This window comes from Monopterus albus, unplaced genomic scaffold (assembly GCF_001952655.1).
Source record: "Monopterus albus unplaced genomic scaffold, M_albus_1.0 scaffold267.1, whole genome shotgun sequence".
NCBI classification, from domain to species: domain Eukaryota; kingdom Metazoa; phylum Chordata; class Actinopteri; order Synbranchiformes; family Synbranchidae; genus Monopterus; species Monopterus albus.
In genome coordinates, this window is record NW_018128147.1 from 856,302 (window position 1) to 874,166 (window position 17,865).

At 40.2% G+C, this 17,865-nt stretch overlaps 1 protein-coding gene across 4 annotated transcripts in view; it reads right to left on the minus strand.

Annotated features, from left to right (window-relative positions):
* Positions 1 to 4,772: 4,772 nt before the first annotated feature.
* LOC109972703 (RAC-beta serine/threonine-protein kinase-like) overlaps positions 4,773 to 17,865 on the minus strand; it is a 67,658-nt gene continuing 54,565 nt past the window's right edge. For all 4 annotated transcript variants that reach the window (XM_020621740.1, XM_020621739.1, XM_020621737.1 and 1 more), the window contains exons 10-14: positions 16,604 to 16,732; positions 13,874 to 14,088; positions 13,707 to 13,794; positions 6,373 to 6,475; positions 4,773 to 6,234 (exon numbers count right to left, since the gene is read on the minus strand). In XM_020621740.1, the coding sequence (XP_020477396.1) occupies positions 6,155 to 6,234; positions 6,373 to 6,475; positions 13,707 to 13,794; positions 13,874 to 14,088; positions 16,604 to 16,732 (615 nt within the window). In that variant the 3' untranslated portion in view covers positions 4,773 to 6,154. The remainder of the gene's footprint in view (positions 6,235 to 6,372; positions 6,476 to 13,706; positions 13,795 to 13,873; positions 14,089 to 16,603; positions 16,733 to 17,865) is intronic.

Here is a 17,865-nt window from a genome sequence, read left to right on the forward strand (position 1 = left end):
CTGGTTAGCACATTGATCTAGGCGGAAGCAAGGAGTCAAAAGTAGGCAGAGTTTAAGGGTCATAATCAATCTCACACCTAGGTTTGACAAAAGTGGAACTTTTATACTCTGATCATGGTGCAAAAGAAAGTAATCATTTACCCGAGGAAGAGATGGCACCAGGAAACTTCATGGGAGGACGGCAAGCTGGCAGATGCAGTGTGATGATCTGGGCAATGTTGTACTAGGAATCCTTGGATCTTGGCATTCATGTGGTTGCTACTTTGACACACATACTACACACTGTTGCAGACCATGTAAACACCTTCATGGTAACAATATTACCACTGGCCATCAAGTTCAGTTAATTGAGGCCCCACCTGGGAACTTATAGGACTAAAAGGATCTGCCACTTATAGCTAACATGTCTTGTAGAGTCCATGCCTCAAAGGGTCAGAGCTATTTGGGTTACACAAGCAAGACCTACACAATATTAGGCTGGTGGTTTTACTGGCTGATTAGTGCATTTTACTAATAAGGCCAAGTAGAAAAACAGAACTTTTACAGTGGAGGGATGAAGAGAATCAAAACACAAAGATGTATTAAGACAGTTCAACAGATGTATTGGATCATTGTCTTTCACAATTATATTCATAGACAAATAGAAATGCATTGGTTGAAAATGCAACTAACATTTTTTTTAATGAAACCATCTGTGAAGCAGGTTCAGTGTAGAAGAAAGATGAGAGAAACCAGGAAGTTGACAAATAAAACCAGAGATAAAGACAAAAAACAAAATAAAGGAAATTATTCCAAAACAGCATATGTGGTAGAAGGCCCTGGGAGCAGGTTGAGCAGATTTTCTGCACCAGTTCTTTCTTTGAGTGTCCCAATAGTGTAGCACCAGTACAGTGTTGCATGTATAAAACTCAGTATTGCAAATCTCAAAGGTGCACACCTCCTGAAACCATATAATGTTGGTAATAATGATGGGAAGAACTGAAAATAATAATGACATCCTTGCAAGTCCACATTGCACTCAAACAGAAAATGTCACAATAGACCATGTTCACGATGTATGCAGTTTCTAGTATCTAGTTAAATCTCATGGCACGTTCAAGTCTGAAGAGCAGCAGCATCCACTGGAACATTGTAGGAACAGAAAGATTTAAATAAAGATGACAGATACTCAACTAGAAAATGTAAAATTTCTGAAGAAATCCAACCACCACCACCACCTCCCCTCACGCTACCTAGCCACGCTATCATCCCTGAACTGTCGGTCAAGACTTGCAGAACACAGCAGTATAAGGTTTGTCCACACATGATGAAATAAGACCCAATGACAACAGGTTTTCGTATAGAATGATGTGGGATTTGGCTGAATCAAAGCAGAGCAAGTGACAAAGAAAACCAAAGACAGAAATAATAACAGAACGAGATAGAGTGACAGTGTGTGTCTGGATCGCCTGGGAGACACTGGGAGACAAGATGAAGCACTTTTTCCTTCAAAAGTAAAAGACATAGACATGAGATTCTTAGATCATATGAACGAGAAGGACCTGCAAAACATTATATAGCATTTGTACTTGTGTGACATCAGAGGAAAAATCTCTAGACTGGCTGACCAAGGGACTAAAATACATCAAAATTATTTTTTGACCACTTCAAGGTCTAAGATTCTTGTATAATTGAGAGATGGAGTGACTGATGTAAGTGGCACCATGGCAGTGTGACTGATAATAAAAGGGGAGGGGCATGAGCTGAAAACAGTCGGCTGTCATTCAAAAACTATGCATTAAATTAAAAAGCTACTTTACACCAAAATAGGGCAAAGTGTGTAGTGTCAATGCATCTTTGATTGACCCATCTACAAAAAACAAAGGCAAAAATAGCTAGCTTTAAATTTAGGTAGTCAATGACATTCACTGTAGCGCCCCCTAAGGGCAGGGGTGCATGAAACTCAGACACTCCTTCAGAACCCTTAGGTGCATAAGGCCCCCAAGTTTAGTTGAACTATAGCAACCCACTGATGACTTATATTTTATTAAACTTTTAAAGGCAATAGGAAGTAAGATTTTGATATATTTTGGCTAACTGTAGTGCCAGCGCCCCCCGGTCAACTGCGTATGAAATTCTATGGGGACCGAGGATCCAATTTTGGCTGCATTTGGAAATTTTAGTGGAGAGTTGTAGCATTTGACACCTTTTGACCCCACCCACTCGTCTTCAGTGGCCAATATAGCAGGAGAACGGCAAGGAATATTGCAGAACAAGTGGAACCATTGTTTCCAGGCTATGTACTATGACTGGTGAAGCCATGAAGATGAAGTATAGAGAATATGCAGTGAAAAAAGGTTTTACAAAAAATTCATAAATTGGAAAATCTAGTCAAGTGAAAGTAGGCAGCCCCAATGGCAAAAGCTTTCAGAAGCTTACAAGGAATCAGACAAAAAAACCCTTTTTCTAAGCTTTACAGGTCATGAGTTAATGAAAATGTAAAAAGATCACATAAACACCTATAACTGACCACTAGGTGGTGCAATAGAGGTCATGCTTTTGTAGTCAGTGTGTCTTGTCACAAGGAAGTTAGATACGAAGTTTGATGTTATTACCTTTAATAGTTTGAGATGTTCCAAAAAAAAAAAAGCTTCCAAATCCAGTCCTTTGAGGGGGGGTTCGCTTGTTTTTCATCATTTGTACAAAAACCGTAGACCAGATCCTCACCAAAAGTCATAGTACACTATTCCTGATGGCATACTTGAATTTCATGTACAATTGAAGTCAGAAGTTTAAATGCGCTTAGGCTGAAGTAATTAAAACTGTTTTTTTAACCACTCCACAGACGTCAAGGTAAACTCTCATTTTGGCAAGGTGATTAGGACCTTACTGCTGATCTACTGCTGACCCTACTTTATGCATGACAAGCAATTTTTCCAACAGTTGTTTACAGAGAGATTATTTCACTTATAATTCACTATATCACAATTTCTGTGGGTCAGAAGTTTACATACACTCGGCCTTTAAACAACTTGGAATATTCCAGAAAATTATGTCATGGCTTTAGAAGCTTCCGATAGACATCAGAAGTGACATCATTCCAGTCAATAGAAGGTGCACCTGTGGATGGATTTTAAGGCCTACAATCAAGCTCAGTACCTCTTTGGTTGACATCATGGGAAAATTAAAAAAAATCAGCCAAGAACTCAGAAAAAAAATTGTGGACCTCTACAAGTCTGGTTCATCCTTTGGAGCAATTTACAAATGCCTGAAGGGACCACATTCATCTGTACAAACAATACTACACAAGTATAAACATCATGGGACAACGGAGCCATCATACTGCTCAGGAAGGAGATGGGTTCTGTCTCCTAGAGATGAACGTACTTTGGTCCAAAAAGTAAAAATTGATCCCAGAACAACAGCAAAGGACCTCGTGAAGATACTGGAGGAAACAAGTACCAAAGTATCTGTATCCACAGTAAAATGAGTCCGGTATCGACATAACCTGAAAGGCTGCTCAGTAAGGAAGAAGCCATTGCTCCAAGACCACCATAAAGGCCAACTACGGTTTGCAGATACACATGGGGGCAAATATCTTGCTTCTTGTACAAATGGCCTCTGGTCTGATGAATGAAAAACTGAACTGTTTGGCCATTAAATCATTATGTCTGGAGGAAAAGGGGGAGGCTTGCAAGCTGAAAAAAACACCATCCCAACCACAAAGCACGGGGGTGGCAGCATCATATTGTGGGGGTGCTTTGCTGCAGGAGGGACTGGGGCACTTCACTAATAAAATGGCATCATGAGGAAGAAAGATGATGTGGATATACTGAAGCAACATCTCAAGACATCAGCCAGGAAGTTAAAGCTTGGTTGCAAATGGGTCTTGTCCAAATGGACAGTGACACCAGGCAGATTCCAGATTTGCAATAAAATGGCTTAAGGGCGACAAAGTCAAGGTACTGGAGTGGCCATCACAAAGCCCTGATCTAAGTCCAATAGGACATTTGTGAGCTGAAAAAGCATGTGCAAGCAAGGAGGCCTCCAAACTTGACTCAGTTCCACCAGTTCTGTCAGGAGGAACAGGCTGAAATTCCAGTAGCTTGTAAGAAGAGTGTGGAAGGCACACTGAAATGTTTGGCCCAACACTTGACCCAAGCAATTTAAAGGCAATGCTACCAAATACTAACCGAGTGTACGTAAACTTCTGACCCACTGGGAATGTGATGAAAGAAATAAAAGCTGAAATAAATCTTTTCTCTACTTTTATTCTGACATTTCGCATTCATAAAATAAAGTAGTGATCCTAACAAGGACAGTGAATGTTTATAAGATTAAATGTCAGGAGTTGTGACAAACTGAGTTTAAATGTATTTGGCTAAGGTGTATTGTGTATCTGTATGTGTATGTACTGTGGGAGGAGTAGCTGGACAATATTTAGGGGGAAGAAAAATAAAATGAAAGAATAATAAGATGCCTACAGGATTGCAAGAGGTGTGCTATACTCCTTTGGAGCTTGCACACATAACCTAGAGGACTTTAAAGCATGTGAACTCTAAGCCACAAGTTCAGGCTTGAAAAATCTCCAGTAGGTAAAATATAAAATGGCGAGCTGCGATCTGAGGAAACACTACTTTCATAGAAAAGCTACAAAGATACAGTATAACATACATACAACTGAACTGGTCATGTTACAGAATTAACTTTGAATGCCAAGAAAGGATGACATTCCATATATGAAAATGTTCTTTCATAGTGATACAAAATTAGTTTGGTGCTAGGGCTTGCTATCATTTTGAGTTTTTCAATAGTAGTGCTGATTTCACACCTGAGTTTCAGTACATATAAATGATGCTCTTTGATAACTGAGCATTTCTACATTTGTTTCACATTTAGCAAAAAAGAGCCAACGTTCCCAAATATTAGTTGGAGTCTGAACACAAATAGCTGTACAAAAACCTAAAAATAAAAAATATATATATAGAAAAGTGGCAAAATGTTTGTGAATCAGAAGTCAAAACTAGTTAACTGGTCAAACTAGTTAACATGATTATAAATCTGATCAGACATGTGATGCCAACTTTTGGTATCTAATACTTTTTGATACTTGGTGCAACCGACACAATTTGCTAAGTACTGTCATCAGTCTAGGAGGCTTTCCGCTACATTACCAAATTAGACCATATGAAAGATATGCTTTAAATCACTAAGTGCATACTGAACCCCCTAAATGACATGCCTGGTGTGTATTTTGTTGATCAAAAAAAAAAAAAAAAGTTGTCCAATTAAAAAGCCTTGCTTAAATAACATATTGCGTATTAAGGCATTCCCAATTCCCATCAACTGCTGTTTACCACTCAGCATGTGTTAAAGATCATCTTTGTTGTGAGAGCAAACAAATATACAGGTGATTTTTTTCCAATGCATATAGTTTAAAAAGGACATCTCTCTCTCTAAACACCTCACATTTTCCTCTGACATAAATTTTCTCTGTGAAGATGCTATCATCATCATGTGTTGTGAATTCATCTGTTGTTTCTGGTACATGATGAGCAAGCATTGTATAGACACTGCTCTCACAGGCTCACCGACAGAAATTATGACATTCAGTCTGAATTTGATGCCACCATTTTCTCAAAATAGAAAAATAAAAAACAAAAATAACAACAAAAAGAAAAACATGAGAGGAAGAACACCCAACAATTTGCCACTTCTCTTACTCCCTCATATACCTGTCTATGACCAGTGGTAACGGCTAGTTCTGAAAAGGAGCACTTGGAAACGTCATGAAAGAACTGTATAGTTTTTTGTAAGACCATGGAAAGAAGAGAGTTACAAAATTACACGTTTGCAGTCTGAAAAAGCAGCAGCAGTTGTTTATAATCCATCCGAAGGTCCTACAGACAGAGTCCTGATTTGTGCTGTTGAGTTGTGCTGACGCCTATGTGAGGTACTGAAGTCCAGTTCGATACAGTACAGCCAGTGTGGCCAGGCTTTGTCTGTAGTGTGGATGACGGGCATAGAGAACAATATGGCCACCAGCCGAGGCACTTAGATCCTGAAGAGACCAAAACCTTCATTAAAGATGGAGGTTCTGGTCACTTAGAAATTTAAGGGATGTGGCCACAGTGTTCCTGCCTCATATTTTTGTGTATATAGGCCAGAGAAGCCATCATTCTCTTATGCTAGCAGAATAGGAGAACTGGGGGAAATGTGCTTGCTGGCTGGGGTCCTCACAGTCCAGACTATTATCTGTAAAAACAAGACAGCAGACGTTAATTGTCACATTCCAGCCAAGAAACCAGACGACTACGGATCAAGCTGTGTTAGTACACTGACAGTGTCACCACATGGACCTGAATGGCTATTCTACATTCAGAGGGTACTTACACTTGTCTGGAGGAGTGAGCGTGATGGTCTGTGCTGTGAACTCGTCATCAAAGTACCGAGTGTCCGTCTCTGATGTGACTTGCGGTTTGAAGAGTGGGGTGAGCTGAGGCAGGAAAGGAAAAGATGGGTAAACTAGTCACTGAAATAGGAACATCCTGGATTTATACAATACCTACATGTAGAAAAGGGTCTGTGATACAAGTTAAATTGTTCATATATATCCACTAGGGGGAAGATCCAAACCACTGAAAAATTTCCTTGCGAATCTTTAATTTTTCACAACATGATTATACATGGTTAAAACTCAGTGGGGCTACTTTGTTGTCAATGTTAAGAAGGCTGCCGGTTATAGTTGACCGGCTCCGTTAGTTTCTCTTTAAAATCTCCCACCCATGTTGTTTTGTTTAGGGCCTGTTGGCTCCAACTAAAGGTGCATTTCCACCATCAAGTCCCAATGCTTGCTATGGTTAACACACAACAGCCATGGAGGACAGACTGCAGGCAAAGCTGAAATTCTTTTTCAGCCAGTTTATTCTCACTTAGGTGTATTTTTTTACTCACTCACTGGTCTTTCCATGTAACCTTATTAATAAAATGCTCGTTACAAAATAAGAACCCAGGGAATTCAGAGTCAGTTGCATTAGTGCATTAGTTCCTTCAGAAAGTTATACCCGATGGCTAGGTACTTATTTTGAGGGGTAGAACTATGCCCCAGAACTAACTTTAGACACTGGCTCCTCCAGTGGAAAAGGAGATAAACAACTTTTCAAAAAAAGGTTCCTGCTCCTGGGGAAATTTCTTTGGGTAGAAATGGGGCTCAAGTCTTTGGAAGGCAGGACACTAAGGGCAGAGTTCAAAATCAGCAGATAGATAAATATCTCCGACTCAAGGCCAGTCAGGCAGAACTGATGAAGCCTCTTGGATGAGAGGTAAAATGTCTTCGACCTAAAAACCTAGTCCAGTTGATTTTTCAGTTTTTTTCAGCCTACTACATTTTTATCTCTTCTCCCAATGAACATTCCTTTCTCTGACTGCATTGTTTACTGCCTGTTTATACAGTTTATTTTGCATTGTTTATTGCTTGTTCATACCGTTTATTTTGTTATACTACACAGCATTATGTTGGTACATTGTTGTCTTGCCCCTTGCTGTTGCCTTGCATGGGGATATATACGTAAACATTGAGAACCACTATACCAGAGTCAAATTCCTCATGTCCAGCACACCTGGTCAATAAAGCTGATTCTGATTCTGGACATCAGGGAAAAGAAACTTTCAAATCTTAAGTCGTCATCAGACATTACCCCTTGGTAATGAGAACAGTGAGAATCCAAAGTTTGCCACAACTACCATAAACGTTTTGGGACTGTTCAGCTGACTCAACAGACACTGGTGTTTGTAATTCCTAGAGTAAGTATGCCTAGCTCTGATGCTAAAATACTCACAGGTTAGTCTTGGGAAGCCTGAAGTAAAGGAGTACAAAGTATAATGAGAACAGTGAGACTCCACAGTCTGCCACAGCTATACTAATGGTATTATGCATCTACTCATGCATATTGCTACTTGTACTGTCATGTAATTGTTGCTTTTAAGTAATTTTTAATGTGTTATCAAATTTGCACTGTGATGTTTTATCCATAAATTGATTTTAATATTTATATCTTGCTGTGTACATTTATGCATTTTAATGTTTTATCCATCTACAACCACAAATAAGAAAAAGTAGGGATGATATGTAACATCAAAATTAAAACAGAAAAAAGTGAAATCATCTGTGTTCTTTATTACATTGAAATCAATACAGCAGCACATTGATGTGATACCTCATCAATTTTATTCTTGGGAAAGTAAAGCATTTACCACGGTGTGATGCTGCCGTTCCTTTTCACAACACTAAAAGACGTTTAGGGACTGAGGACACAAAGTGATTAAATGTGTCAGGTGTCATTTTGTCCCATTCCTCCTGCAAACAAGTCTTAAGGTGCACAACAGTCCTGGGTCTTTGTTGATGTAATTTGCATTTCAACATGCGCCACACATTCTCTATTGGGGACAGGTCGGGACTTGCAGGCAGGCCAGTCCAGCACTCACACCCTTCTCTCCTCCACAGCCAGGCCTTGGTAATGTGCAGTATAAGGTTTTGCACTGTCTCACTGAAATATGCATGGGCATCCCTGGAAAAGATGTTGTCTTGAAGGCAGCATATGTTGCTCCAACATCTCTCTGTATAAATGGAGTAAACACAGAAATGTAAGTGACCTTTGCCAAGGACACTGACACAACTCCAGACCATGACAGACTCTGGCTTCTGGATGTGTTGCTGGCAACAAGTCTGGATGGTCCTTTAGTCTTTGGTCCGGAGCACACGGCCTCCATTCCTTCCAAAGAAGACCTGAAATACTGATTGGTCTGACCACAGTCCACGTTTCCACTGTGTGATGGTCCATCCCAGATGCCTCTGATCCCAGAGCAGTCGACTGTGCTTCTGGACACTGTTGACATAGGGCTTCTTCTTGGCACGGTACAATTTTAAGCAGCATTTATGGATGTAACTACATATTGTAGTGCCTGACACAGGTGAGCCAAAGTGATCCTGAGCCCATGTGGTTATATTGCTTATAGATGAGTGAAGATTCTTGATGCAGTGCTGTCTGAGGGATCGAAGAGCTCGGTCATCCAGCTTAAGCTTGTAACCTTTATGCACTGAAATCCTTCCAGATTCCTTGATTCTATTAATGTTCTGCACTGTAGAGGGTGACAGATCCACATCCCTTCCTATCTTTCTTTGAGGAACATTGTTTTTAAACATTTCAAAAATTTCCTCAAACATATGTTGTCAAACTGGCAGTCCTCAGCCCATCTTTGCTCCTAAAGGGCTCAGCCTTTCCTGTATGCCATTTTTGTACAAAATCATGATGCAGTCACCTGTTGACATCACCTGGTTCAAATGGAATCATCATTTCATTGTTTTACCTCATTACTGGCCCTGAAATGCAGCCGATACAAGTTTTTTGGAATGTGTTGCAGCATCAGAATTGGAGTGAGCGTTTATTCTGAACAAAGAATAAAACTGATGCAGTATCACATGCAGCAGACACACTGGCCTCAAGCAGTCAGAACAAACGGGTACTGTGCTCCGGAGGAATACAATGTTGATGAGCTGATCATTCACCACTGCAGGGGGCTTCACTGCCTGGCTGCTTGTAGGTTAGACCCGGTCAGGTAAAACGAGTCCCTGTACAGGAACATTCCCAGACATGCAGTAACCTCAGGTCCTGTATTTTTCTCCACATCCTCTGGTCACAGTGCAGCAGCAGGAGGGAAAATATATCCACAAAGCTGCACACAGTCAAGAAATTCTGCTTTTAAAATGGCACCAGTGGATGTCAGGCAAGCTCACATGAACGCACAACTGCCTGGAGATTGACTATTCAAGGAGATCCTTAAACCAATGGTCCCCAACCTTTTTTGTACCAGGGACCAGTTTCATGCGTGAAAATTTTTCCACGGACCGGATAGAGGTGCAGGGGTTTCAATAACAAAAACCTTTGTCAGTTCATAGTATGTAACCTGAATGCAACAATTACACTTTATATTAGGCAATTACAATAATTCTACACTATAATATCAACTCACCGCAATGCAGAGTCAGTGGGAGCCCTGGGCTTGTTTCCCTGCAACTAGATGGTCCCATCTGGGGGTGATGGGAGACAGTGACACTTGAATTGTGTTCCGTATATCCAGTCTACTCCGTAGTCTTGTTTTGGTGGCTGTCACCGCAGAAAACCCCGCCTCACAAAGATATGAGGTTGGAAATATAAGAAGGGCTTTCAGTGCTTTTGTGGCGATGTCAGGATATTTTGCTTTGACTTTAATCCAGAATGCAAAGAGGTTTGAAGTTGTCTCAAACATGGATCGAAGGCCACCACCATTTGCAATCTCAACCAGTTGTTCCTCCTCAAGGAGGGATAGGGTTGATTGACCTGGCTTGTTCACAAATGGGTTGCGGATCCATTCCTTTCCTGTCCTTTTCCACGGACCGGGTAGAGGCGCGGGGGTTTCAATAACAAAAACCTTTGTAGAATTAAATCAATCATTTTAGCGTCAAACGGTCGGATTTTGACACTGTAAATAAATATGATGTAAGTCAAGACTTTGTAAACATTTTGATGTGCAAAAGGGGAAACTTTCTGACTCACCAGTTTAAAATGACATACTGTATTAAAAAAAGAATTACAGGATCTACCAGGTTTTCAACTAGGACTTCTGTGATTGGGAAGTAATGCTCAAACTCCTTTGAAAGCTGCGACAGGTGGTCATGCACCAACTGGGAGAATGAAGGTCTGACCTCAGTCTCTTCTATAATCCCTGCTACTGTGTGAAACATGTCGAAAATCCCTGCGTTCACTCTCCGTCTCCATAATTCCAGTTTGGCTTTGAATGCAGCAACCTTATGACAACTTGAAAAAAGTTGTCATTTTTCCCTTGAAGTGAGAGATTGAGTTTGTTGAGCAGGTTAAAAATGTCACCCAGGTAAGCAAGTTTCGAGACCCAATCAGTGTTGCTGAAATACTCTGCCAGTGGGGACCGTTTTTCTAGAAGAAATCTCTGCAGGGACTCTTGTAACTCAAAAACTCTAGCCAGCAATTTGCCTCTAGAAAGCCATCCAACTTCGATGTACAAGAGAAGACATCTATGTTCTGCATCCATCTCTTCCCAGAGCTGCTCGAACAGACACGAATTAAGGGCATGTACTTTGATGTGGTTAATAACTTTAATCACATCTTGCAAAACACTGTTAAGCTCAGGTGACAGTTTTCGGCTCGCTAGCATTTCCATATGGATGACACAGTGTGTAGACTCACATTCGAAAGCAACCTCCTTGATCCGTGTTGTCAGACCTGAAAGCCGTCCAGTCATCGTAGCTGCTCCATCCATGCATACACCGACACAAAATGACCAATTAAGTCTTCCTGATATGTAATCATTCAAGGACTTAAATAGTTCTGCAGCTGTGGTGTTGGTTGACAAAAATAGTGCACATAAATCCTCATGCGCATCCTCTTGAAAAATATATTGCACAAAAACGAGCAGTATTGCCTTGTTGTCATCAGTAGATTCGTCCACCTGAATTGTGTATCATGGTGACTCAATTTATCCTCTGTAACAACTGTGCCTCAACGTCCTCCGCTATTTCATCAATTCTTCTTGTTATGGTGCTAGCCAAAAGGGGGATGTTTGCTACCTTTTTCATCGCAGCCTCTCCAAAAAGTTCACTGCAAATATCCTTAAGTAGCATGCAAAATCAATTCTTCCCCAATAGTAAAGGGCTTCTTAGCTTTAGCAATGCGGTCCGCAACTAAGAATGATGCTTTCAGTGCAGACACATTTGTTGACGTGGAGGCCCTCAACAACTGTTTTTATCCTTCATGTTCATGTTTTTTTCTTTCAAAAAATTCCAAGGGCTTGTCTTTTAACGCAGGGTGTTTTGTTTCAATGTGGCAGAGCATTTTTGAGGGTTTCATGGCTTCATTAGCTTGTCGGTTGTTAGGGTGATTTTTATTTCTAAGTAGATATGAATAGAATTAGTTAAGGTTTATATTTTATAGCATACATAAGTCTATATACTTTAATCTCACAGTTATGTTTATGTAGTTACATATTATCCTATGTGTTCACTGAATCACTGGTCAATATTTATAGTGTTAGCCAACTGGAGCACTGTTTAACATCAAAGGGACTGGTTCACTAAAACACTGAATCTCATTAGATTTACAGCTTTGGCAAAGAGGGTCCACAGTTACTTTACTATCACCACCTGGCTGATGGCCAGGGAATTAGGGGTCACTGAGACACCAAAGTTAGAAAACAGAGATTAGATCTGAAGCCAGGAAGAGGAGAAAACTTCAAAGGTAGAATTATACGCGCACACACAGGCAGAACCGGAAAGCAATGCCTAAAATGGAGCAGTTAGTTGGAAACAAAGGAAGAAGTAAGTGTGTATGTAGGAATTAAGGCTGTATAGGTATTCCTCCTCTTTTTAGGGTGCTGTTCACGCCCATTGGAGCAGAGAGGACGATTGGAGGACGGACGGACTGAAGGACCAATAACGGGAGAGTTAAGTCTAAACCATGGCTTCTCCCCAACAGTTTTTGACCAATTAGATAGTAGTACCTTTTCATACAAATATTGTATACTGACAAGTTGAGGACAGTCTTTTCTCTTTATCCTAAACAGTGAATATCCATGTGCACATGCTTATTTTGATACGTTAATGCATAATAAATTTCACCTGTGAAATATTCTTTTATTAGTCTTCTCTTTTCAAAATAGAAGAACTCTCCTCACATGGTCACCGCAAATTATGCATAGTGGGTGTGGAGCTTGTGTATCACCTGTTGCTATGAACCCGTAACTTAGGTAGGCATCATGGTATTTTCTTTTAAATGCAGCTTTCTTTTTGCTGGCAGTCTGTGACCCTTCTGCTGTCCCATCGTTTACTTGTTCCTTCCCGAAAAAACTTTCCAGTGAATTTTGTTTTTGGCTCTTTTTTTTTTTCAAGGGTTAGCTTGTGTCACTGATGTGTCAAGTGTGGTAGTGCGGTAGTGAGGAGAGGAAGGAAAAAGTGGTTTTTCAAAATAAGATTGGAAGACCAATGAAAGAAAAATAAATATAATTTTAACCACAAAATTTTTTCTTTGTGGCCTGGTACCAAATGATCCATGGACCCCTGCCTTAAACTATCACATACAACTTTATTTTGTTAGAAAAAAGTTTCGCAAGTGAGAGTTTGCGAGATGTGTATAAACCGAGTGGCTTCTGCATAAAAGTATTAACTTACACCTCATTTTTTGAGATTTAGGTCATGTCTAAGATGATAATTCATCATTGTAACATTGTAGATAATCAGAAAACAAGGAAATTGGCTCTTTAAGAACTGCAAAAATGCTTGTTTGGTCATAGATGTGTGTTCAATTTAAGCAGATTCAGAAAACAATTGTCAGATATACATCAAACCTATCTTGAAATGTGGCAGAGAGGAATGCTTTCGATTCTAGTCAATGATTATTGGAGATTAATAAGCTTTTTTCCTTTCTCTTGTATTTCCAGCAACATGTTTTACATGTCTGAGAGCAGCTTTCAAGATGTAAGCTTTTTGCCTACCTGCAACTGGGGGTAAAAGTTGGAGTTGATGATCACTAAACCTTGATAAAAGTGTCTGAAATCAGACATTTGAATGTGGACTATGCAGTCAGCTGGGAAATCTATTGTTTCTGTGATTAAAAAGAAAAAAACAGTTTCACTTCCTCTAGTCTCAGAATTACAAGTCTTACCTTCTTCTTTACCACATCCTGCCAGTTAATGGTGATGAAAAATTTGTGACTCATTACGTCTTTGGCATCATTGGGACCTCCACCTAACCTGTCAGTCCAAATTAGATCTTGTAAGAATTAAGCAGGCATTTCCAAAAGGAATCACAGGATTCAGTCCAGTCAAATACCTCTGTTTGGGGTCCTTCTTGAGCAGGCCAGCTAGCAGGGACTTGGCCTCAGGAGATAGGTTCCTGGGGAAGCGGATCTCCTCCATGAGGATAAGTTCAAATAAACGTTCATGGTCCTGGTTGTAGAAAGGCAGGCGGCCACACATCATCTCATACATGACTACACCCAGACCCCACCAGTCCACTGCCCGGCCATAGTCATTATCTTCTAGGACCTGTGAAGAACAGACACTATGATTCATTATGATTTCTCAGCAACAGCAGTAAAAGTAACTTTAAATTTACAGCCTTGAACATGTATATATTTGGTACATATCACTGCACAGTTCTCTGACCTAAAACCATTTCTTTTATCATTCTTGAATGATCACGCATTGCATATCTGCACAGGGAGTTTTTCCTCCCCACTGCTGCCAAGTGCTTGCTCAGCTCAAGGGGGATTTGTTGGGTTTTTCTCTATGATAACAATAATAACAACAACAATAATAATAATAGTCCCTCCACTATTATGCGACTATGGTCTGGAGGGACTACGTCTCTCGGCTGGCCTGGGAACACCTCGGAAAAGAGGAGCTGGAGGAAGTGTCTGGAGAAAATGAAGTCTGGGCATCTTTGCTTGGACTGCTGCCCCCACGACCCGGTTCCGGATAAGCGGAGGAAAATGGATGGATGGATAATAATAAGAGTAAGGTCTAGACCTTACTTTGTAAAGCGCTCTGAGATGACTTTTGTTGTGATTTGGGACTACACAAAAAAAAAAAAAAAAAAAATTGAATTATAGATTTTACGTCTGCTCTTCTCAGCTGCCACCAATACCCACAAAAAGAACTAAATGGAAGTCAAACTGATCACCTGAGGAGTACTCATTAAACAGCCTTAACATATGGTAATGCCTGGTTCAGACTACACAATTTTTTTGTCTGATAAAATGGTCACTATGTCAGATTACGGTTATAAATTCTTGAATGAAGGATATGACAGGCTACACGTTGGTACCTGATAGATCACAGCCTGATGTTGTTCACAACTTAGAGGTGTCAGGGATCGGGAAAAGAGTGTGTGTGATACTGGCAGCTTGTGTTTGGAAAAGCATTAAAATGGGGGGGGCATGGACCTGTGTGTGTGGGTCGCATGAAGAGGGCAATCCTTCACGGATAACTTGAGGCAGCAGTTAAAACCAAGTGTTTTACTGGTAGTAAAATGGAAAACTAGCTAGCTAGCCCTGATAGGGTAGCTACTTCACAGGGCTGACTGTGAACGTCAGTACACTTGCTTTAGCTGTATCACAGTGATACTTATTGAATATGGTTCAGGCCAATATTGTCAATGTTTTGAACAGAAGAGTCCAGTCATCAGTAAAGTATATGTCCTGCAAAATGGAACAGTACAAGTTGTGATAATAAAATTTAAGGTGTGGTGACTGATTCACAACCTCGACTCAAACAATGTGCGCTCATATCCACATACGTAAATTTCACCCACGAGTGACAAACTAGAGTAATCTCCAGGAGTGGCCGTGGAGACAAACATCAGATGCGATGATCAGCAGCAGAAACTGACTTTACATTTAACTTAAGTGATGCTAGGATTTAAACAGACTGTTTTACCTGTGTATGTGTATGGTGCAAGCGGATGCAGGATGACCAAACTTTGGCACATGCTGACCAGTTGCAAGCTCCGCACACAGCTGATGTGTTCACTGTTGCTGGTTGACATGCAAATCAACATGAAGCAGGAGGAGCTCAGTGAACAAACAGCACATTTTGGAGTTGGTTTAATACTGGAGCAGAGAACATATATTTTCTATCTTTACGAGACTTTTTATGACTGGTCAGGTCTCAGTTTTGGAGGCGGACACCCTCTCTACCTTTAAGATTAGGCTTGAAACTTTCCTTTTTGATAAAGCTCAGATTGATCTGGATCTGAGCCTTCCCTTAGTTATGCTGCTATAGGCCTAGACTGCTGGGTGTCCTCTCAGGATGATCTCAGCGCCTCTCCTCTCTCTGCATTCACTTATATGCCCCCATTACTCATCACTAACTGGGTTTCCTCTCTTCCATAGTGTGTCCTCTCTCTTTCTCCCTGTACACAGGCAGAACACAAACAACTTTAGCCAGTGTAGCCCAGTCGGGGTACAGCTTGCTGAACTCATAAATCTCAGCACATTACGACCATTTTGACAGGTTAATTTTTAATTTATTGGGGGATTTTTAATGAATTTTACCAATCAAAGTCCAGTAATTACCGGATAACGTAAATGCTGCTGCTCATACTGACAAACATATCTACCTCAGTCTGAATGGCAACTCACTTTCTGTCAGGTGTGACCCTTTTTTGAATTAACACTGATGTATTAAATATGCTACATCTCACACACTTCTTTCAATACCGATATAAACCTACTTAATCTAAAGTTGTGATGTGGCACTTGTACTGTAGAATCCATTTTATTTCAAATGAAATGAAGCATTAAAAACAAAAATGTGTAACTGTGTAAATACATAAAGTTTGGACTGCACCACTTGCAAAAAGCAGGAGTAAAATGTTTCATTTTACAGTATCTATTGTGAGGGAGGTTTTCAACTCACTAGCTTAATGTGCAATGTGATTCTTACGAGTGACTGGTAGCGAAAAAGTGTTGTAGAGACAAGTGTATGGGAAAATGAGACTGCTTGTGTGGAAGTTACAGTGTGTTTAACATGTGCCACCCAGTCATTTTCAGTGCCTTACCTCAGGTGCTAGATATTCGGGAGTTCCACAAAAGGTTTTCATGGTAGCATCTGGAGTAATGCCCTCCTTACAAAGGCCAAAATCTGTGATTTTGATGTGACCATCTTTGTCCAGCATCAGATTCTCCAGCTAAGACAGAGTAAAATAACATCAGATTTGAGTCTGATAATCATGAATGTCACATTTTGAGCTTAGCAATCATTCAGTTTTCAGAGTAATAAAGCAGATCCCTTTGATTCCTGATCAGTATTCAGTAATCAAGAATCCCTTGATCGGGTGCTGAGATTTGCTTTGTTTCAGGGACCGGATGGACAAAGATATTTTAGATCAGAAATACTCGGCTAGTCTTAATTTTTTTCTTAGAATAATCCAATGTAATATGCATAGACTGGCTTATTTCAAGCCTAAAAGGTCAGGCTACCCAGACAAAATCAAAATTAGAAGTGGGTAGTGAGAACTCATCTGTGGGATGAGTTTTAAATACAGCATATATCACTCCTTCCTGAGTAGAGCTTTACATAAGAACCACGACTTTTAACCTGTTACATCTGGAGACATTCATGGCACTTCTACTATTTAGCTAAAAAAAAAAAAGTTCTTCCCTAATAAAGCCTAAATGAGTTAGCTAATATCATGGTTGCTGCACATTTTTTGAAATTAAATTTACTTTTTAAGACCTTTTAAAGACCTAAACACAGAAAATGTATCATTTCCACCACAAAACACACATTAACAAATGTGGCAACAAATATCAAACAGAGATATGAACATGTAGCCCATGTATGCATAATAAATGGGATAATCTATTATAAGTATATACTTTAAACAAAAGCTTAATTAGATGACTGGTGTGACCATACAGTCTATACACTCATTTATAATGAAGAGAACATGCATGGTTTTGATAACTTGCAAGTCAACAATTGTAATCACAAACACATTTTTATGAACATCTACACTACAGTTCATTCAGTTGACAATTTAGTAGGTTCACCTAACAAAAATGTATACCGTCTAATGCAACAGTTCCACAGAAAATCCTGCCTCATGACAGTAAAGTTGTAATGTAGTGATGTTTGTTTTTTCCTGAAACTTTCCTAGAGGTTTTAATAAAATTTGTTAACTTTGTTAACTGGAGTCAGGCCCGGGGTTGGGGCTCGAATGCGAGTGCCTGGTGGCCAGGCCTCTCCTCACGAGGCCCGGCCGGGCTTAGCCCGAACGAGCGACATGGGGACGTCCTCCCGTGGGCCCACCACCTGCAG